The sequence below is a fragment of the Copadichromis virginalis genome, linkage group LG3, assembly GCF_057382275.1.
Source record: "Copadichromis virginalis isolate Kocher_CV1m ecotype Utaka linkage group LG3, C_Virginalis_male_GT1.1, whole genome shotgun sequence".
Classification (NCBI taxonomy): domain Eukaryota; kingdom Metazoa; phylum Chordata; class Actinopteri; order Cichliformes; family Cichlidae; genus Copadichromis; species Copadichromis virginalis.
Window position 1 is genome coordinate 49933469 of NC_140620.1, and position 23708 is coordinate 49957176.

A 23708-nucleotide genomic window follows, 5' to 3' on the forward strand; every position below is an offset into this window, starting at 1 on the left:
GAGAAAAATGTCCATTTTACATGTTTTTATTAAAGTTGCATAAAAGTGTAACAAAATTGGACAAAAACAAGACCTGTTGTTGATATTGCTACATTTGTTGGTTGGTTTGTTGGTCTAATCAGTCTTAAAAAAAAAAAAAAAAAATCTAAAGAACACCACTCCTCCAAATGGCATGGTTTAGCTCTTGTATTTAGCCTCAATGAAAATAATCAGTATATATATTGTTTTTTGCAATTTTCCCCAACAGTAAAAAAAAAAACACAAAACAGACTTGTCAATAACAGTCTACGAAGGTATAATAATCCAAACCTGGATTTAGCAATGAAAATCCACTCAAATTTCAACTACTGATTGGACTTGCCTGGTAAAATCTGACCGATCAAAAATGTCCCAGCAGGGAAGGCAAAAGCAATCGCACCAAAATGCATCTGAGTGGATTTTTTCTTTTTGTTCAACTACGTGTTAATCCAAGGCCGGGTGTCAAGAAGTGTCATGATCACGATAGAAACAGAGCAGTATTCAAATGGTAAATGCAAAGAACATCTTTTACCTAAACAAAAATCACTGTATCAAGGCCTAAGTATTAAACACTCACTTCTTTAAAAAAAACAACAAATCAAAAAACAGAATCTCAGTTTGTTTTCCAGAAAAAGAAGAAAGAGTATATAAGGACCAACAGAAGATTCAAGATTTTTCCCCACACACTGCAGGTCTGCTCACACATGGCAGCAGCTTGCATTACCCTTTAAAAGAAAAATGTCTCCTGTTTATTTGGTTTGTGTAACATAAATAATACCTAAGGCAACATCTCTTTATAAAAAAACAAAAAATGAAAAAGAAAGGAAAAAGGGAGGGAGGAGAGAAGGGTGACTGTGGGATGATGGGATGAGGGAAGGCAAAAGAGAAAAGTGGGGGATGTGTGTACACATGTGCCTTTTGGCTCTACCAGAGAAAGAGGCAGACAGCGAAGGTCTGCTGTCACTGCAGGTGTTAGCAATCGGTCACAGGAACCACAGCGAAATCTCGCTGCTTCTCTTGTTAACCAATGGGCTTCGGTCTCTGATCTGATTGGCCCAGGATCAGAAACAGATGGCTTATTCTCTGAGAGGATTGGTAGCTGCACCGGGAGGATGGAGGGGGGCAGCGGTGGACTATGGCCTCGTCTCCCTCTCTCTCTGACTGTGCCTGGTGTTTGTGTGTGTGCACATCTGTGCTAGAGGCAGCTGTGTTTGCCGATGCGTTTCCGCTTCCTCCGCCCCGAGAAGCTGTGTGCGTGTGTGTGACAGAGAAAGGAAAATGCATGCTTTGATTTGAGCAATGTTAGCGGTGATTCCACTGGCATGTCAGGCAGAGGACAAATGTCAGAGATGTGGCTGCTCTGAACGCCCCCCCTCAAAAAAGTATAATGGTTTAGTCTAATGTTTTAGAAAAAAGGAGAAATTGTGAGAATGAGATGGAAGGGTTAGGGGCAGTGATTTAAAAAAAGGCAGCTTTGTTTTGGGACCCCTTGTTGGACTGTCAGTGTGTGTCCGTGTGACAAAAAAATGCATCCAGGAAACAAAAACAGAACCCCCCCCAACCCCCAAACGAAACAGGAACCAGTCCTATACTAAAAATCTAATCTGTCATACAGAACAGCAGAATATACAGGCCCAAAAACACTCCTATGACAAATGTTGCTGTACATTATGTAGCAACACACACGTAGCATTTAGCGACACAGACATACGTTTGTATGTGCAGCGGCTTCTGAGGAGCCTCTCGTGACTGTTCTACGCATTTGAGGAAAAAGAAACTTTCTACTTTGACATCCAGCCTAAAGAGAACTTGCTTCCAAAGGATCAGTGTTTTTAAGCCCGTGACCACCAAAAACAAGCCAGTGACCCTTTCCAGGCTTCAAATTTCCCCTCTTTGCCGTGCTAAAGATACACTATAAATTATTCTTTGTGGTTCCGATTTTTCTTCCCCTCAAAATGACATAGTGCAGACTTCTCAAACACACAAACACACATGCGCACACACGCACAAAAAAACGACAGTCTCTAAATGCACCACTGCAGCAATGCCTCTGATTGAGGGGGATAACTAGCAAAAGACTGTACTGATCCCCGAAAGAGTTAATTAAAAAAAACTAAAGTGAAGCCCTCAAATTGAACCGGGAAGTATGGAAAGAATTATAATGGGCGGCTGGGTCAACTTTAAAACCCTCAAAAACAGCAACGTAAAGATTGGTGAGACAGAAGCGAGTTGATTGGCTTCTTCCTTCCTCTAACCCTCCTCCTCGTTCACCCTTCCGCTGTCTTTTTGGCATCTGCGCTCTCTCGTTCTTCTTCTCGATCTCGGTCACTCTGCTCGCAGTAATTAGGGGACTCGTCTCCTCTTCCTCCTCAGACAGATGGAAGATGGTGTAGGGGTGGGTGGGGAGGAAGTAGAGCTGGATGGGAACGGGTAGCAGAGCCAAAAAAAGAAAAAAAAAAGGTGGAGAGAGGGGTAGGAGTAGGAAAAGAGGAGGAAGGAGAATGCCTGGATTAAGACCAATGAGTCGCTTTTGAATTAATTCACTCTTTAATTTGTCTTTTTTCTCCCCTTCTTGGCTGATGGTTTTTATGAAGAAAGTCCAACAACATGACAACAAAAGAGAAAAGCGACATATGGGGCTGGATCCAGGCAACAACAAGAGAGGGTCTAACTGGAAGCAGAAACAAGTTGCAACATTTCATGAACTTTAATGAAAGAAAACAGACAAAAAAGATTTTAAAAAAATAGCGTGAGCTGTGGTAGGAAGACGAGAGGTGAGGGCTGAGGTGGAGGGGAATATGTCGGATGGAGGGAGGAAGGATGCCATCATTTCTTCTGAGGCGTGGAGAGCTTCTGCATCCCTCGGATCTTGTCGAGCAGCTCTGAGACGAAGTCCTACGGGGAGAGGGCAAGGACAGAAACACATGCGGGGACTCAGAATGACAAATATGCACATCAGAAACGTTCACTTGAAGAGGCAGAGGGAGTTTATGAGCAGGGGAGTGAAGAAGGACTGTGTTTTACCTCAGTAGGTTTAAAACAGTCAACCAGCAAATCCTACAAAACAGGGAAAAACAGGATGAAATAACTGCTGTTTGCAGCCATCTTTCATGCTCTGAAACAGGTGCGCACGTGTGTCCTACCTTGACCCTGGCTGCCCGTTCAACATCACTGGGCATGTCGAGCAGTTCATCCACATCTATCTCCAGCTCAGGGATGGCCTCTTCCTATAGCACATGTAACAAAAGAAGGAGAGAAGCAGAGCACCATCAGAGACCAAACATCCACCAGGCTTCCTTATAAAAATGCTAGAGAACCTCTTTCCACGAACACATGGAAAGAAATCCTCATCCTGTCTATTCTTAGTGCCTGTGTTTATATTATGTGGTTGTCTGCTAATAGACCAGCAAGCGTAAGCATTTCTCTCTCTGTATGACGTGGTACAGTTATTGATGAGTGTCCGGCTGTGGACACTAGAGGGCGGCGTGCTTCCATCAGCCCAAAGCACATGGCAGAGAGAGACAAAGAGAGAAGAAAAACAGCACAGACAGGTTTCATTTTTTTTTTTAAATCTTCTTGAATGAAAAAATAGTTTATTTTCAAGGTTGGAAAACTAAAAAAATAAAAGAATTAATAATCTGGTTAAAAGCTGTGCTTAGTTGCTGTTACACAGAGAGCAATGATACCGTTTGGGGGCTAGAAGCACCAGTGCGAAGGTATTTTACTTTTTGCCACACAAAATTATTAAAATGAATGGACTGACGTTTGTAGTTGGCTTTCATCCCACGAGTTACACGAGGAGACAGGGGTGCTCGTCTACCAGCTATTTAGCTCAGTTTAGCAAAAACACAGCGAGGAGGAGGTGGCATCTCATGTGTCCACTGTGTCAAGATTCACAAAGGCGAGGCGCTGCAGTGTTTTATTGTCTGTGGAGAGGGCCGAGCTAGCTCATTTCCCATCATTTCTCAGGTTTACGTGGGCAAAACAAAGCTATCCATCCATCTATAGCTTGGATGTTTGAGATCGAGTAAGAACAGGTGCATGTCCTAAAGCTAACACCTGAGAAGAAAGACAGTTACAGACACAGGATCCAGACGAGTTCCTGTTTCTAACAGGTCTTTAAAGAGTCCTCCTTCAAATCTGTTGTGCAAAACTGGAAACATTTATTTTAGAATAATTACTATTTACAGACAGCTCATTACTGAAAGCTAGGGTGCTAACTGCTGATGGCCACCCATGTTGTATTCATGTAAAAACCAGTTGAAAGTGGGAAATCTGCTCCTTTGAATCGGGAATTTTTACAGCTGCATTCACATTTAGAATACTTGTACTTTAAAGTAAAGTAACACATAAATTAAAATACACATTTATACACCTAATATAAGCCAATCAGTCATCGCCCAGCTTCATCAGGCTCACACCTAACGTCGAATTAGTCTTCAGGATAAAGAAAGCAGTTCGCGGCGAGTTCATCTTCGTCTCAGTTTCTCCTTATCCAATCAATTCTTTCTTCCGATTAATCTGTCGCACTATTAAAAAGCTTTATTAGTCCCCGTCTCTCCATCTGCCTCGCTCGCACACACTGGCTCAGTGTGCTCCAGCCAAGCTCTTCACCGCTGGCGACAAGAACACAGGCACGCACACTCGTACAAACACTCTGTGCCCCCCCCGAGCTCTTTTGCAGCTCAATTGCTGCCCCTATATTCATGTCGTTCTCTAGGAATCTCTCCCTCGCTCTCGTCCTCCCCCTCGGTTAGAGTTGCCCACACCAGCTGTCTCTGCACCTGCCTGACTGCCCCTTATCCCGTCACACAAAACACACACAAGTCAGTCAGACTCACAACCACACATGGACAGGCAAAACATGCTGTGTGGGCACATTAACAAAGCGGTAGGTTTTCTTTTGGCAGTGAAAATGGCTCAACGTCCCGCACACACCTTGCACACACGGATTAAAGAATTATAGGAAGGGCATTAATAAGTCTGAGCTGAAGTGCGTGTGTGTGTGTGTGTGTGTGTGTGTATAAAAAGGGGCTGTATAAGGATTTAATTTGGGGCAGTCTGTGTGTGTGAGATAGAGACTGTAGGTGACAGCTAGACTTACTGTCAGCAGAGCAACACAACCGCACACACACTGACACACAGACCAGCATGCAGATATCCTGCAAGCACCAGTGCAGACAGACACACACACACACACACACACACACACGCACAAAGGTCTGACACAAAGACTGATCTGCACAACATGTGGCCCCCATGTGCTTCTAAATGAGTCTTTTCTTTTCCTCCCTTTTTGTTAACTCTGTATCTGTGTGAGACACTCGTGAGGTGAGCGTAAAGGACGAGGTGGAGAAAAGCATAAATGTTTCATACGGCTTAATGGAAAAAGATTTAACAGACGCTGTTAAATCTGAGAGGGGAGGGGGGGAGGGAACGCCGAGAGGAAGGAAGGTAAGAGGTTAAGGAGCATATCGAGACGAGGGAGCAGCTGAGTGGAGCAGACTGAAAGAGAGAAGCCGAGGAGGGAGAGAGGAGTGAGGGAGATGTTGAAAAACGCCGGAAGACAGGCTTCTGAGAGGAGACACAAAGAAAGCGGGGAATCACGAGGGAGGATTTCCAAAACAATCCTCCAGACTGACTTACTGAACTAGTCTGGAGGTTTTTGTTTTTTTACTGCTGGCTGCAGAAGATGTGGAGTGGAATAAAAGCTGATTACAAGATATTGACAAGCACTGAAGGTTTATAAACAAAGCAGAGCAGAGAAGAGTGCAGGTAAAGGAAGGAGGGCCTGCTTTATTCTGACGAGCCTTCAGAAGAGCATCAATACTCGTGGGTACCTGCAGCTCTAACATGTTGTTCCAAAGTCTCCTACAGGTTCATGCACTCGGATACGATCAGTGTTGGGGAGTAACGGAATACATGTACCGCCGTTACGTATTTAAAATACAAAATATGAGTAACTGTATTCCGTTACAGTTACCGTTTAAAAAGGTGGTATTCAGAATACAGTTACTTTGTTGAAATAAATGGATTACACTGCGGTACTTTCCTGTTTCATTTTGTCGCGGGTCAGGACTGTTTGGGTTTTGTTTGACAGCTACGTTCTGTTGTTCCAGGCGGCAGCGTTACGGTTGCCATGGTTACAGGGCGACACGCTCTCTCTCTGCGGCTGTGTGTTTCCTGGGTGAGAGAGCGCCTTTTCCTTGTTGTTGTGCTAAGCTAACAGGCAGAATGCTACAAGCATAGCTCTAAAGAATGTTGTATCATGGGCAGTGTAGTCCGTGTTGCAGGGAGAATGGACTGTCATACACGTTATGGGTCTGTGAGCGCGAGGAGGGAGAAAAAGGCGAGTGGAAAGGTACGAGTTGTCGTCGAGGAAAAACGGGAGCTGGAAGCATGTAAATATAATAATAACCACTGCAGCCAAGAAGAGTGCCTGACGAGCCCAGTTGTAAGTACACCGTGTTCGTGTTTTCCTCCGAAACATTAAGCAGCCTTTCAACTCCTCTCTCTGTCTCTCGCAAGAAAAGTTGACCCACACAACAAAGTAAAGCTATTTTTTGGCTACAAGCCGACAGGGGCCCCGCCGTATCAGTCAGAGGTCCCTTTACTACAGCTCGGAGTCGCGGACCTTCAGTAATAGTAATAAATCACACAGCAATAGTACATTCACGTTGCTGTAAAAAGCATGATAATATATTAAGTAATCCAAAGTATTCAGAATACGTTACTGTCATTGAGTAACGTAACGGAATACGTTACAGAATACATTTTAGGGCATGTATTCTGTATTCTGTAATGGAATACATTTTAAAAGTAACCTTCCCAACACTGGATACGATGTACAACTAACACGCAACAGCAACATAACTCAACAAGCGATGTTTCCAGGATATTTTTAAAGAGGAAGTCAAAAAATATTTCAGAATAAAAATCCACCTGAGAAACATAGACAGGTACTGCCCCATGACACTATAGTGGGCAACTGGTGGAAATGGAGTTAGGAAACGGCAGGCTTGGACCACTTTGAGGCAAATGAGGGGGGTCCAGTTTTCAAAACGTAAAAATAGCTTTCAATTTATTTCCTTTAACATCATATACTGTAGTAGGGCTGTGCTACCCTAGACCTCCCTTTAGCCACACCCCAACTTGCCACCCATATCACCAGCATCACTGGGGAAAACACCGCAAACACGTGGTTCTTGAAACTTAATTACACTCTTCCTGACAAGCTCGCGAATATGAGTCCCACGAGGTGAAACGAGAGAGACGCAGATCGTCTGGAGGCTTCCTTCACAACGCAATGAGATGTGACAGTATGAGGCTACCTCACTGGAAAAAAAACGTACCACGCACACTCGCATAAACACGACCTACAAGTGGGTCAGTGTCCTTGTATTATAACAACAAAAAGGCCCGTCATTGCTACTGGAAATACAGCGGGTGAAATAATGACACGGCAGCAAAGGCAGATGCTAGTCAATGTCTTATCGACGTGGAAAGCTTCACGTCGGTGTAGATGTTTATCACGGGCTTGTTTGACAACTTCATGCATAAAGTAACTGATTCCTTTGATAGGATGTGGGCAAACTGAGAGCGGAAAGAAACAACAACAAAGAAGACAGAGTGATTATGTATCACTGAAAATGTAAAGACGTAGGCAGAACAGACAGCCACTTTTGCTCTTCTAGTGCCTCAGTAACAAACCAGGATAAAAATAACCGGGGATGGCCAACAGCCCATTCTGCTACAAAACACACAAACAATGTTTTTGGCCGCGTATGATACGGGAAAGAGAGACAGACGGAAAAAGGAAGTTGAAAACAGAGGCTGGGATGGAGGAAGGAGGGAAGGGAAGAAGTAGGAAAAGTAGGCCGCGTGGCAGTAAACAATGACACCCGCTGCAGTTTCTTTGCGACCTGTCTGGCAAACGCACACTTTATGCATCCATCACAAGGTAATAAATCAGACTAAATCGCACTGTATATTTGCATTAAGAGAGTGGCACTCCATTAAAACTATTACCCTGACTTGGCATGGTGACACAGGTATAAAACGTGTGTGTGAATGCTGACAGTGATGAGTTCCAGGCACTCGTGTTGGCGATGAGAGCACGGCCGCTGAAATGCTTTCACTGCTACTGTGTGTTTTGGTTGTCACAGATGAGAGGAGATGGTATCCATACCCTCAGATCTGCACTGCTAACGGAGCAGCTTTAGTTAATAAGGATCAACTGGGCAAGATGAAGCAGAAACTCTGGGCTTGAAAAGCCAAAAAATGCAAAATATAGGTGGGATATGATGTGCAAGGTGCTTTTACTGAATCCGACGTGCAAATGTTTTACAGCCAGGAGCATTATTACTGTTATATTCCTACAGAACAGGAAGATTGCTGAGCATACATGTAATGGTTAAACCCGAATTTCTGTTAAATGTAAATTTCTCTCTATATAAACAGCAACAGGTATGATATTTTCAATTATTTATCACAGTAATTGCTCTATTATCAGAAACAGACTGTGTTTAATTGTCAACTTGATCCCATTCAGCTGCTCTCTGATAGCGTGACTGTCTTACGGGAACATTCGTGGCAGGTTTGTTGGTATGTTTGACAATCTCATTATGCACAAAAAAAAAAAAAAAGTGAGATAACTTTATTTCATTGGAGAAAACAGATACCAACTGTGCTAAATTGTAATAAGTTTTTGTAATACTCAGCATATGCAAAATACTAAAAGTCACAATAATATTGGATTGTGATTGAAGTTTTGTGATAATATTGTATCATGTGGTGTCTGATGCTTCCCACCTCTAACAATAAAACCACAGGAGGTGAATGCTTTTATGATTCACCAGTTTATTACACATTAAGGCTTCCAGTTCTGCATTATTGGGGGTGCGGTTGCTTTAAATGGCAGGTAGTTGAAGGTCTATGGTCTAGTTCTGGTTACTGTATCTATATGTTAATAGAAGACTGTCGATTATATGGATGCCCTTTTCTAGCCACTCTTTTAAGCATTAGCTGATCCACTTTTAGCTTCAATAAAAATAAATGGTGGCAGCCACAATGCTAAACTTCAAGCCTTAAAATGCAAGTTCACAAAACAATGGGTGATGTCATCTTTTGTCTTTTAGTCTATTGTGAAGCGCTAGGAGTAAAATGGCTGAAACCCGGTATTGTTCGACACCATCATTGTTATGGATAATGACTGAAGCTTAATTACTAAATTATATTTAACTGTGGATCTACGGAAGTGGGTTTGCCAGGCAACCACAGCTCACAGAGCACCACACATGCACTGGTGAGTACAACTTCAAACTCTCATATTGTATGCATGTGCGGGCGTGTGTGTAAAACAAACACTGCAGGATTAAGCAAGGAAGGATATGCAATAGAACTGGGGTCTAACGAATATCAAACACAGAAAGTATAACACAGAAACTAGGGATAAAAACACTCTTTGCTCCCAGAGCATAACATTAGGTTCCTGGGAAATGACAAATCGTCAAGTGGAGAATTTAAGGTTATCCTGGCAGATAATGGGGAAGTAAATGCGGATAATTCCAGTGTGTCGATCTGGCCATTGCAATATGACTAACTGGCCTATTCAGAAACAAGGCCGCAACCGGCGTTAGTACAGCCTTACTTACAAAAGAAGAGAAAACAAGCAAGCTAAAAAGTTGCCTGGAAGCTGTCTTGAGGTGGTAATTCATGACACCCTTGTGACCGATCTGGTAATTTTGTCTAGGGTCATCTGATTACTACAAACAGACGCACGCAGACAGGATGAGGCCAGGATCTGAAGAGCGGAAAAACACTGGGCTTCAACCTGCTTCCTGCCTTACTCTCTCCCGCCGTCCGTTTATCTTTAAGTCTCCTTTGATGCCCTTCCCCTCGAGTTGGTATCACCGCTCTGCCCTGCTCTCACACAGAGAGTGTCACCCTTGGCGCGTTTGTAATTGGCCAGTTCGTAGCATTCGGGCCATCTTGCTGTGGGCATGAAACCACTTATGAGAGAAAGAGAGAGGAGGGAGTCAACAAGAGGTCAGCGAGGGTGTACTGAGGGGTGGGTGGGGTGGTTAGGGATGCATTGTGTCAGTCATCGCCTGCTCCTTTCCATCTCCCTGCTATCTGAGTCTGTCTCACCCTTATGGTTGCTTATCAGGAATCTCCAGGTCTAACAATAACAAGAACAGTACTATAGTCAACTTCCTTTTTAGGATCGCCGCTCTTGCACCAAAAAAACCAACAAAAAAAACACACACACACAAAGCTTTCCATCTGAGGGTCTCTTCTTTACCACAAAGGCAGCCAACCACTTCCTGTTTGAGCATGTGACCTTGGGAGATATTGGGGGAAGGGAAGGTGTAGAGATATCTGTTGGAAGTTTCTATGCTGGGTATCCCTTAGACTTTAAAGAGGGCAAACTCACAAACACAAGTCTGTTTGTGTCTGTCCACTTAATTTAAGTAGTGAGTGGCTGTTGTAATGAATGTGTGGCCTCACACATGACTGCTGAACTATAAACCACAGCAGTCCCTAATCGATGCAAAATACTTAACCCAGCCTAAGATCTCGAAAGTGTGTGTTATTGTGCACTTTCCCGTGCGTGCCTGATTTTCATCTCTATTGCGGGTCTAATCAGTTGGATGTACTTCCTCTCAGGAAGAAAATGATGTCCTGTTTTGAATCATATGAAAAGCAGAAAGAAAGAGCTGCAGGCAGCACAGATCAACTGAAGCCTGTTTATAACCCAGCCTGCCAGGACACAGACTAGATTATATTATTTCATCAGTCGGGTTTGCTTTGCTCTTCCTCGCCCCGTGTAGAAGTTTGCAAACAGGGAAGTGCAGTTTCCTCCTCCCGATAAAGGACAGTATCACAAAGAGAATAAATGTAAAAAAAACAAAAAAAACAAAACTTTAACGCTTCGCTGCATGCATCTCTAGGAAGCAAGGACACATGTAGCTTCTTAATGATACTGTTCTATAAAAACTCTAAAAACAACACGCAGCCCTCATTTAGCACGCACTACCAGCGCCTCCATCTGCTTTAACTCTGCAGCCCTGTCAGCCTTTTCCTGCTATCTCACTACAGATAAAATGCAAACGGATCTGTCATGCAAAGTAAAAAGAAGCAGAGCCTCCAGAGTCTGGTGGTAGAGATGTGGGCATGCTAATGTGAGTCCCGGTGCTGTGTGGGTTGTTTCAGATTTTTTTTGCAGGAGGAAGCCAAACCAAACGGGCTCCGAGTGCACAGAACAAATCCTCACATGAAGCCAAGAAACATTCATCGCTATAATTAGGACTTCGGCACAGCAGTATTCACTGTAACTGCAATTAGGTAACAGAGGTCGCATTAACAGAAAGACAGACAGATACTGTAGTATGGAATAAAGAGCGGGAAGGGAATGGCTATAAAACGTGGATCGTACCATTTAGCTTTCACATAAGGAATATTTTCCTGTATATCGTCGCTTGTAACATGCCTGCAAACTAATCTGTATTTTTGTCCACTATCATAATTTGACAAGCGGATTGTGATAGCGTGTCAAAACTAACACCCAGCCAACCTTTGGTTCAACTGTAAAGCTCTCATTTTAGACTAAACACCCACGCACACACACCAAAAAAAAAAAATCTATTTGTACAGTGAATGTGCAGAAGGTCATCCAAACCTGACCCCCCAAAAGCTGCCCATAGTCATGTCTGATCGCTGTTCGGTTGAATGATTCCCCCGTCAGCTTGTTTGGCCTGACTGAAACGGTTCAGTGGTTTCTGTGTGTTGACTGAACACGTCTGTGTTGCGGTTTTTCCAGGGAGACAGTCTGCTGGACCCTCGGGGTCACAACCAGCCCCGGGTAGACTTGTATTGGTAACTATGCTGCCGTGTAACCCTTTCTAACGACTACACGAGGGCACAGTTTGTCACTGCTGTTTAGATCTACTGCCTTACAAATCAAACCTCTTTTATAATAACATAAAAAAAACCCACCCAAATAATTACATCAATGCTCATCTGCTTAACGCAGTGCATCAGGAGTGATTTAACCTGTGGATTCATGAATCTGCTCACACTAATACATCAAGTGTTTAAGTGCCTTTTCGATATAGGAGCAGGAATCGCAGAGTAACACATGACTCAATGCTGTCACAGTAGGTTGCCCGTGATTGCTTTGTGTTACCATCGTTATATCTAAAGCTACAGAAACATTAACGTTGCCTAAAAATAGAAAACATCACAGTAAGTGCAGTGCACGGACTCTGGTTAGGCAGTATAATGTTAACGATAGCATGCAAAAGAGGCTGATTGACCAACTGTCAAATCAGCATTACTATCAAGAGGGAAGTGTTACTTGCGGTGTTAAAAAATTATGCAAATTTAAGCTTCATCTGTCAGCTAGGTAGAAATAAAAAAAAGAAAATATGAGAAAGCTGACAGTTTGGGAATGACAGGAAGTTCATAAATAACCTTTCAACTTTCAAATGCAATTTTCACGCAGCTTCTCTCTGTCACAACACACAAAGATCATCCATCTCTCCTCTTCAGCTTTGACTAATTACTAAATCCCTCATCAGAAGTAAGGGAACCGAAAACTCTCAAGTGCCCACCTCTCTGCTGCACTGAGCACGGTCCCGTATAAACCCATGGATACTAGGAGAGTCCCTGCTCTGTGTGTGCGTACAAGTGTCAAACAAAAATACACACAACTCTTCAACCAGGCGAAAGAGTCACTACCACAACGACGGGACTAAAAGAGGAGATTATGCGCAGATTAAAATAAGAATGCATACAAACAAGGATTACAGCAGATTATCATTATGTCACTGTTGGCAAGTACTACTAACAAAACTAAAGGGCTTTGAATTTACTTGCTCATTTGCCATGTCATTCACTGAGTAACTTGTTCTTTTTTTTGTTTTAGTTTGTAGCACAATGAGTACACTTCAAAGTCACGGAGGTCCAGTTTAAATATCCGCCCCTCTTCTGCAGTTTTAATTCACTTTTGCTCACGAGCTGCTGTGTTTATCTGCAAAGCCTCTCGATTCATTGCCCCAATATTGAGATATAATCCATATGGATATCAAAGTGAGCTGCGGAACATTATTATTCTTTTATGCAGATCAGTCATCAGAGTCTCTGACCTCTCAAACGCTGCCAACAGAGTGGGTAATCTAATCAGCTAATGCTTTGGTTCATTTCCATATTCAATCAGATACAGGAGAAAAACTCACAACGCAGGCGATTCCAACAGATTATCGCAGCAGAACCAAAAACAAACAGACTGAAACTGCAAAAACTAGGAGCTGTATCGCTGTATCTCCACTTTTGTCTTACTTAACAAGGACGTCTTACTGTACAACTCTGTGACCTCTCGCTGCATCCTGAGTGACTGTAATAACCAGAGACGCACTAAGATGAAACATTAGAGGAAAGAATGAGTAAGAGGCAGACGCCAAAGCTGTCGCTCTGACTGTCCGCTGCACAGCCTGATGCCCTTTAGTCAGCAGCTTGAAAGACGCTTTTGCTTACCGAGTGAAACACACAATGTTTGTCTCCAGATTGTCACGTCAAGATTGTGTTACTCTGACCATATCAGTTTCAGAACGTACAGAAAGCAACGTCAACCAAGCAAACTTTTACTCTGTCGCCTCAAAAGGAGCTTGTTTCTATTCTGGGTTTAATAATGTCACAGACAGGTGCCCATAACTGCAACTATAAGTCACTACATGCATTTGTTCTTCTACTACTTTTAACTGTTGTTGCATGTCAGGTGTTAGAATGAGTAACCTAAACAGGTGAGCACTGAATAATGATCTATGAGCATCAAAGGAATCCAACCAAATATGGCCGTCTCCCTTCCTGGTTAATAAGCAACTTGTAAACACACTGACCAAATATGGTCTGTTGTTCCTTCCTGCTGAAGCAAACTCCAACAAAAAGCACACACTAAGGTAATATACTATAGAAACACCAATATGTGCATCTGAATTTTGCCATTATGTAATAATAATGTAACAGAAATGACTGATAACACCATCTCTCTGTTTTCCCTGTCTGTCGATCCGAGCGCACATCTTTGCTTCATTCGTTCCCAAAGACATCCGAACCAGAGCCCATCTCGTCACAGACCTGTCCTCCAGATTATCGCAAGTGTTCGAGTTTCACAGCGGTGACATCACAGAGGAAGTCAGGACGACACCTGCGGTCTGACCTTGGCAGAAATCACTAGCCGCCTGCCTGAGACTGACAACAGGTCAGGAGGTGTCAGGTAATGTCGACACGGTGCAGCCACAAGCCCAAGCCTCACACATGAAGCGCTCCTGCACAGTCGGATACTGGCATGAAACAGGCACGTGCATGCACATTATGCACATACACCGTCAGCGACGGTGAATAATAAAGCTTCTTCTGCGCTGCCGAACAACAGCTCAAAAGGCGTCTGCTCTAACGCACCTCCCGGGATTAAAAAACCCTCCTGAGTGGATCTGCGTAACCTCACTCAACCTGTGCACGGAGAAACCTCATGAGGATTCTGGCTCCAAACAAATCATCCAATGCCAGGCCCAGCCCCTGCTGTTAAATGTTAGAGCAGTGTCTTGGTTGTGCCATTGTTTTAATACAGTTTCAGCGCGGAGGCCAATAAACGCACATCACTCCCGCAAAAAAATAAAAAGGCACTATTGTAAAAACAACACTCTGGAGCCACATACAGCAATAACAGAGGTCTGTGCACCATCACCATTATGCTCACTTTAAAAAAAAAGCCTCCTCGAGGGTGCAAGAGCTTTCACAAAACAGCTACAGACTTAAGAGGCTATAAGTGCAAGCAGCAGTTTAGTAAGGACCAATAGGAGCAAAGTGTCTGATACTGCACACTGGAGATCATTTAAAATAAAGTGCAGGAAAGTCAACGTGTGCTTCATTATTAAGACGTTGACTGCTTGAGTAGCCTATTTAGATATGCCTATTAAATACAATCTGAAACACAATCACTTGTATAGCACAAAGATGTTCATGGAAAACGATCTTACATCTTTTTATGTTGTTTCACGACAATAAACAAGCAACTGGTTGGTAAAATCCAACCTATGCTTAAGGGTTTAAATGTTGAAGAGGTGTTAGTCAGTATGCAGAGGCTACTCTAGCTGACACGTGCTAACAAGATGCTTAGAAATCTTTGGCATACTGATTAAATTACATGGTAAAGATATTCTTTGAAGTTTGTATCTAAAAGGGAGCTACTGTGCTTCCCCGCCATCCTTCATATTTACCCTAATACAGTTTAAACATGGCCAAAGTTTTAAGAAATGAGGCATGTGCAAATAATCCCTGCGATCCAAAAGTTTAGGCTACTCTAATCACTGCATTTTAGACAGTTTTTTCTCCTCTTTTCTCTGGATGATGTCAGTGAGAGCATACATATCTAATATGGTCATCCCAAGTGCTCCACCTACATGCTGTTCAAACCTTCTGTTGGCAAGTGTCACAAATCATAAGAAAGTTCAGAGGGAGGGGGAAGGGAGCCGAAACAGCTCGTTTCGCACAGTGGCTGAACACAGGAACTGCATCAAGGCTCAGTATGAGATAATTCAAGATGATTTTGAACTGTAAAATCCCACAAGAACAAAAATACTGAACTGGAAACACACATAATAGTTCTCTTAGTTGGGGGAACAACGATGGCTACGTGAGCGCTGAAGAAAAAAAGATGTCGCTTAGAAGCGCGGGCACTAAAGTCGCTGTAACTTCAACAGTATTTAGATTTCTTAGTCACACTGTTGTTGCAGTCCTGTCTGAGTTAACTGTGATAACTCAACTCTCACCTGAACCTCAGAGACACTGAGAAGACAAGCAGATAACATTCAAAGGACATTCTTCATAACAAAAACTATACTTTACATCTATTACACAAATACAGTCAGGGTATTACACACACACACACACAATTCTTATAAGACCCAATTTGTTGAGAAACTGAGATAAACAGGGTTTTTTTCTTCAAAGGGAAAGTGGTAAGTAATCTGGTTATTTTTTCCACACACTGTTTGTCTCACACTTCCTGTGACAACATATAAACATTCCTCTAAATGACTCACATCCCTTGTTCTTTTCCCTCCATTCCTCTCCTCCTTCATCCACGCCTCGTTCGGTTTTCTCAACTTCCTTCCGACCTTACTCACCCACTAACCAAAACACACGTTTAATCTCCCTCACTCACAATATTCTTTGCATTCTTCCACCTCTCCAACTCTGCTGATTTGTTCCTTTGCCGTTTTAAAAACATCCACAGAGTCAGTCAGTGGGTCAGGCTACGGCACACGCTGACTCACCTCATATCCGCTAGGAAAAGCAGAGTCTCCTCAACATGTAGAACCAGGTGTGACGTATAAGTAGATGTGTGTATGTCCGTCTCTGTGCAGATGTGTGTGCACGTGAGCACTGGTGTGGGAGAGTGGGCACAATGACACAGTGGAGTCTTTCATTCATGCTGTGTAACAACCACTCTTTGTAGTCACTCTCTTGCACAGAGTGAAACAGGGTAATGCTGATTGGTATTCAAACCTTACAAGTTAACAGTGTAAGAAAATGTTTGATGCTACTCTTTGGGTGTGTTTGTGTGCACGTGTGCGTTTCCTTTTACAGTCGGAAGTCAGTCAAAGAGGCCGAATTAATCCGTGACTGGAAAAGCTATAAAAGAGGTTGGCTTTCCCTGACAAGTGTTCTCCTGCAGACACACACACACACAGGCGCACGCACGGGCATACACACACACTTTTTTGTGTATTTCTGGAACTAACTCCAACCTTCACTTCTCACTTTTTTTTCACGTTCGAGACCACAACACGCTCAAAGTGAAAATTAGCTAACAAAATAAGGAAATAATAAACAAAGAAAACATAGCTAATAATATGTATTTGTGATACAATATATACAATTTCTGTGCTCAATAAAGCACGAGGTTATTTAAATGTCTGTACATCTATATTAAAATTTTAGAGGTACTTTTATTTTGAAGGGCACACAAACACCAGTGATTCCTGTATTTCAGAAAGTGCGATTTCTTTTCATGTAAATGCATTTCAACTTTGACTTTACCTATTTAAAGAAAAAGGGAAACAGGAAGAACTGAAACTATTGTGGTGAGTTAAGTGTCAGCTGGTAGCATTTCCTCTTTTGTTGTTCACTTTTACGTGAAGAGAGTCACATGTGACTTGTTTATTTCCGAGTATTTTCGCTTTACAGTTTACACAGAGTCATTACCTTGAACGCATGGAACTGGAACACTTTAATATTTTTTGCATGCATCCCTTTTAATTAAAGGGATGCGCTCTTTTTCTAGCGTGCACCACAACACATAATCTACATGTTGTTTGCAAGCAGAGGCAAATCTGCCTAAAATTGCCTAATGTTACATTTCATCAGACTGAGCTAGAAAAACTGCATGCTCGAGCATGACTTCAAAATTATTTTCATCTGATATAGTCAGATTTAAGGACTGAGCAGGTTGACTGGTAGTCAGCTAATAGGCTTACAAGCGACAAACTAAAACCAGATGCTTTTAAAGGGTGTGTATGCTCCACTCGCTCGCATCACTTGATAGAAGTGATAAATGTGGCCCTGGGCTGTGCAGTATAAGCAATAATAAACATAAAAGCAGAATATAAAAACTCAGAACCCTCCTCTCTGATTCATAAGCATTACCTTAGGACTTACATAAACTCGTTTCCTGCTTCCCAGCACTTTTAATTTGGAGTGACTGCAGGCACTGCTGTTTTAGTGCCTGACAAACCCATCTAAACTGCAGTGAGACTACAAACCATTGCTTTTTGTCAGTGTATACATCATGCAGTAGCAGTGGATACATGTTCCAAAAGCACTTTCTCATTCTCCAGCTTCCCTGCCCACTCCTACTACATTTTCCTTCTCCGTTTGCCATCCCCTCTACTTTTTTTCCCTTCTCTTCCCCCGTTTATTGCATTCCTGCTCACCAATCCTGCCTCTGTTCCCGCTAGTAGTCCCATCTGTATTTGTGTGTGTGTGAGTGTGTGTTTGTATCTGTGTGGCCAGCCACGTAGGACCCTGCAGTTTGGGGGTTGGTCCGCCCACTCGCTCCAGTGTTAACCATGTAACGACTGGTCAGCCACGCTGTGATTTAAAGGGATAACGCCACAAAAGGAGAGAAAATGAGTCTTTATTGACAAATAAAATGTTAACAGGCCAGTTACCATGGAAATGATAGCAAAGCTGGAGTGAAATTTGATTATTTTACTAAAAGCGGGGCTGTGGACCTTCTTGGTGTTCCCACTCTTTTCTTTTCCCCGGAGTACGCTCAAACTCACTTAGCACTATATACACAAAGCCATTAATAGAGTGAAGACTCGGTAACAACTGAGAAAGTGTAGACCATGTTTAAAACCACCAACGTTTGAAGAAACACTCCTCGACACCCTAACTTTTACTCCCAGTGAAGGGTTTGTACTTTCAGACTGCCACAGTTTAAAATATAAACTGTGTGACGGGGGTGTTATGGGATTTGGAGGCACTGTTGCAGCTGTTGCCACCCTTTCCCCCGCTTTGGACATACCATCATAGCCCTCACCACATGGCCTCTAGGTCCGCTTTATCAACTGAATCTGATATTATCCAGAGAAGTTTAACTGACTTTAACCTGCATGATGCTTTAAATTGTTGTGTTTCAGTTAATGTTAGCCAAACTTCTTTAACCATTAGTCTTACCCAGCTGTTGATATTTCTCTTCTAACTTTAATGCACTTTCAGTGCTCTGTTCTACGTTTGTCTGATTACAAAACATTGAATTATTTCAAGTTCTGTCTTGTTTTGGGCCTAGGTAGCTTTTTTCAGTACTCCACGCACCAACACACATCACTCCATAGTTGTTTTAGGTGGGTTGAGGCATATATTGATGCTACAACGATCAACCAGTGTCACTGACATTAATATAGTCCACTGCTCTCTAATAAGTGTTAAGGACGTGCACACGTTCGTCCATAATATTTTTATTTTATTAGGAATTAGATGAAAATTTTGCAGTAAAGCACAAGTGGAAAAGACAGCCATGTTTCCTCTTCAAACATTTGCTAATCAACCATGAAACTAGCTGGTTAAATTTAAATCGACTACAAATAAACCAGATGTGAATTTTATTTATTATTATTATCATCATTAAAGAAACTGCAATTGGTGTCTTTTACTGGCAGACCATAGCATCACCACCGGCGTGTGCTATCAATCATTGGCGGACCAATTAGCTCCATTTTTTCCCAGTTTATTGTTACAGAAAAAGTAACAATAAAGCTGAAATGTTTACAAAGTAACCCTAACCCCTTCGACATTTTATTAATCTGCTTTTCATAGGTGGCCAGGCAATATTAGCAAATGTTAACTGCTCCATTGGTAAGCATGTATGAAGGTTTAAATATTACTGAGGAAATTTCTTAGCAACACATATTTATAGCTCGGCAGTTACAGTAAAAACAGGTGACTGCTGTCAAAGTAGCACATGTAAAAGCTGATAATGTAACTATTTTTCTATATCATCATTTATTTATCTTGGGAATCTCCTTGAGATTAAAAATGTCTTTTCTAAAAGCGACCTGGAGAAGAAGGCAGGAGATAATTGAAGATAACCACACAAAATGCAACTGGGGCTCATTACAACTAAGCGAACACAACATCCAGAACATGCGTAATAAAAGATCAACGTCAAAAACAGCTGCAAATCAAACTAGTATCAAACAGATGGTCCTGCCTTTGGAAGGCTGCGCGTGCCTATAAAATACAAGCGTCTTAAAGCGAAAGCTGAGCAGCGTAACATTAGCATATGCCACACCTCCCAGAGACGTTGGCCACATACTGGCGTCTCTTCCTAGTCTAGTAATCAACAGCAAACAGTCAAAAGTTTTGTCAAGCAAAAATCCCCAAACACTGAATCATGTGGTTAATTTATAACCTCACTGGCGGGGAAATAGTCACTTGTTTCATCATTTCATTTTCAATTAAAGAAAGTAAAGATGTGTGACTGCTGTCCTTATAGCTTCAGTCTGAGTAAAACAGATGACGTCACAGTCTTTTCCTGTAGCCGCTTGCAAATGCAAAAATGTGTATTAGTAGCCATGTTTGGGAGGGACTGCGCTATTGGGTAACAAAACCAGGGAGTACTTCTTGGGCAAAGCAAATGCCACATTAACATCGGCTGCAGGTATTCACCAAAGCCCTGTGAATATCATGCAAGAATGAAAAACACAGACTTTTCTTCATACAGGATTTAATTTGACTAAACGGGCGCCCCTTTTTCCACAGTGTGGTTAACCAACATAAACATTTAACAAGGCTTGTTGCCATGGAATCATACTAAGGCTCAGCTCCTCTCTATTACCCATAGCAACTTTAACTGATAGGCTGACTAAGCGGCTGGATGAATATCTGACAGACTGGCTGGCAGCAATGACTGGCTGATTGCTTGTAGCATGTTTAAAGGGATTATGTTAATGGGAAAATAGCTCATAATGAATTCCCTGCTGAACAAACTCCACGCTGTTTTATTAAAAGTCGAAATGGGCATAAATAAAAAGGAGGAGGAGGAGAGGGGAGGTTGATTGATAGGACATAATGATGGGTGAAAGGCAAAATGCGGATTATAGGAAATAGGAGGCACAGCGAGGTTAGGGTAAAAGAAGAAAATCCCAAGCATGCTCTCTGCCTTTGTCAGTGAAGAGGGTTCTCCCCGTGTCCGCTCTGCTCCCTGACCGGCTAAAGCTGCCTCTCCAGTTACACTGCTTAGCAGCACGTGCTTCACATCTACCCATCTAAATGAGCCCAATGTGTTTCCATCAGTGAACCGACTGTAAATTAATCTCTTTGTTGTCTAACAGCCTAGACAGGGACTCGATTAGGACAATGAAAAGAGAGGAATTCAGTGGACGAAAGCCAAAAATAAGCATCGTCATTAGAGACGAACGATGGATGTGCGTCCAGAAATGTGAACTAAATCATTTATGTCCCATTTAAGTGACTGTAACACGATCTGCCTGTGACCTGAGCGTAATAAATCTCCACCGAGCTCAGGTTTTACTATGAACAACAACAGATAAAGTCAGTGTGCATCCATTTGTGTATTTTTTTGGACCCCACTTACAGCTGAAAAGCAGACTAACTGTGAATCATCAGGGCATTAAAACATGCATGACTGAGCGGATTAGGGGATGAAAGATGGACTGGGATAAGCGAATGAAGGAGTGAATCACAGAAAGACAAATAGGTGTTACTAACTTTGAACAGACTGTCTGGGTATCGGTCGCAGTGATCCACGTAATAGTGGCCAAATAATGGATTAAAAATTAAGGCGATTCTAAGCCACAAAAACCACTTTGTTTTAATTATAAAAGTAACACTAGACCAAAGTGCTGAAAAGCTTTACCCCTGAGCTCATTTGTTCAGACTTTTTGGACTCTGCGATGACTACACATAACATATTAATCCGTTATTGGCAGACAATCAAAGCAAATTGATTTTAAAATCCCGTCTAGGTCCGTTAATCACCTCAGCGGGCTTTGATAACTTTGTAGTGTCAGGATATCCCGGCCACAGTGTGCATCATGAGAGATCCTCTGTTAACAGGATGAGATAATGTAGTGGAAACAAAGGTGTGCTGGACTATCTGGTTTTCTGACATCAAATGAATAACAGACTCGTCTATTTATGGCTTTCCCTGAGTGCATTTATCTTCATGGTTAACTGGGGCTTAGTATAATATCTATTTAGAGTCATGTATTCCCAGAAGAATGGATTTTTGGCTTCCAGTTGTAAACAGCCAGACGCCTTTCGCTCACTTGAGTCTTAATGGCTAAACAACCATTACAGCGACATTATGCAATGGTGGAGAAGCTTCAGTAATACAAACTATAAAAAGAACCAGTTTTCCTGGTTTAAAAAAGTCTGGAAGGGAACTTCTGAATCCGCCTACTACACCTCTTACCCATCCTCTTGCTAGCTACTACTAGGAATTCTGCAAACCTGTTAAGTCCCTGTATTCCTCACGCCAGGAATAGAATGTGGGTCAATGCCAGCTCAGTGAGTTGACATGAGCTTACCAACTACTGCCGCCAAGAGCTACACCACAGCTGCCGGCAAGTTACATTATAACTCTCCATGTGACACCATGACCGCAGGTTTGATATATACATGGTTACACTCAGGCATCGCTAAGGCCAGGGAAATCATTAAAATGGTCCTCCATGATGGGATATTTGACCAACCAGACATTTTCATCTCATCTGTCTCTGGTTTACCATCACTATTTGTGCCTGATCAAACTCGTTTTGCCTTACTTAAAAAGTTGTAGGACAAAATAAACTTTATTGTCTGAATGACAATAAAATTGGGTGGATAAAAACCAGAGACTGCTGGTCAAAAATAAGTTTTCCCTCTGTTTTATTCTTATAAACTGGTGGCTTTTATTTATTCAAAGTAAAACTGTCCCCAAAAAGCAGCTACACGGTTTATTTCACACCAAAGGCATGAAATAGGAGAATTGGCGCTACTTCCGGTCGGACATTAATAGCGGATTAAATTAATTCACAGGTGTGCTTTAAATCCGCTTCAGCCAATCAGAACAAAGAGCAGCGGCCGTCGATTTCGCGACGAGGCTATAAAAGTGCATGTGCTACTTATAGCCCTACATGTGGGTGAGAACATGAAGTTTGCCCACATGGCTGATTTAATAAATGTATGACATTAATCTGTGAGGCTCTTCCTTATTTTACATACTGATCCACATGTGTCCGTGATACTCTGGGCTATAGAACAAGCGGAGCTAGGCCAAAAGCACCGACAAAGGGCCCGTTAATGTTTCTTTATCAACAGTTTGCCTTTGGATTAGACAGACACACAGACTTTCCCCCGTTACGCTACACCGCGGAGCCCTATTACTTAACAGAGCCGCCTAATCGATACCTTCGATCGGTTTGGAGGCCGGTTATTGTTTGGGGTCTTTACCTCACAGTCGTAGAGGTCCGTTAGCTGGTCGATAATCCACTCCTCCAGGTTCAGTCTCTTCCTCAGCTCTTTGCGGTCATATTTGACGGTAACGCGTCCCTGCTTCCGAACTGGTGTCTCCGGCTCCTCCGTGGTACCGGCCGGTGTCTGGAAATATACCCGGGGTTGAGGGCTCGTCTCCGGGCTTGTTACAGCTGCCATTGTCGCCTGGTTTGGGAAAGAGAAAAAATGCCCCCGGAGCTACAGAAGTGTGAAGTGAGCGACAGAAAGAAGGCAGAAAACGGTCTGTGGACGTGCGGCTCGTCGCTTTTCCGCAACGAAAAATCCCGGCTGGTGAATTTGTGACTTGGAAAAAAATCCCCCGAAGAAGAAGAAGGACGGACGATGGACCTGATGCTTTTGTTGTCAAAAATCGCTCAAAGGGACATTCGCAGCGGCTGCTCGCTTCCACCACACAAAGGGGACCGACGGCCACGGAGAAACGTAAAGGCTAACCGGCTTACTGGGCTATTTACAGCATGCAAACTCCGCTTATATAAAAAGAGACGGCAGAAGAAGCAGAGCCGGCCTCAACTCTTCATTCAGTACAAAGAGAAATCACACGTCTCTCTCTCTCTCTCCCCCTCTATCTCTCTTTCTCTCTGTCCCCACGAGGAGTGCGTGCGCGC

General features: G+C 42.7%; 1 protein-coding gene across 1 annotated transcript; it reads right to left on the bottom strand.

The window, feature by feature from the left end:
• Positions 1-10: 10 nt before the first annotated feature.
• On the bottom strand, positions 11-23708 carry ppp1r14bb (protein phosphatase 1, regulatory (inhibitor) subunit 14Bb). Its single transcript, XM_085451519.1, has 4 exons — positions 23041-23708; positions 3162-3245; positions 3043-3075; positions 11-2913 (listed from the first exon to the last, which is right to left on the bottom strand). The coding sequence occupies exons 1-4, from the start codon at positions 23239-23241 to the stop codon at positions 2845-2847; spliced, it is 387 nt and encodes a 128-aa protein (XP_085307645.1). The 5' UTR covers positions 23242-23708; the 3' UTR covers positions 11-2844.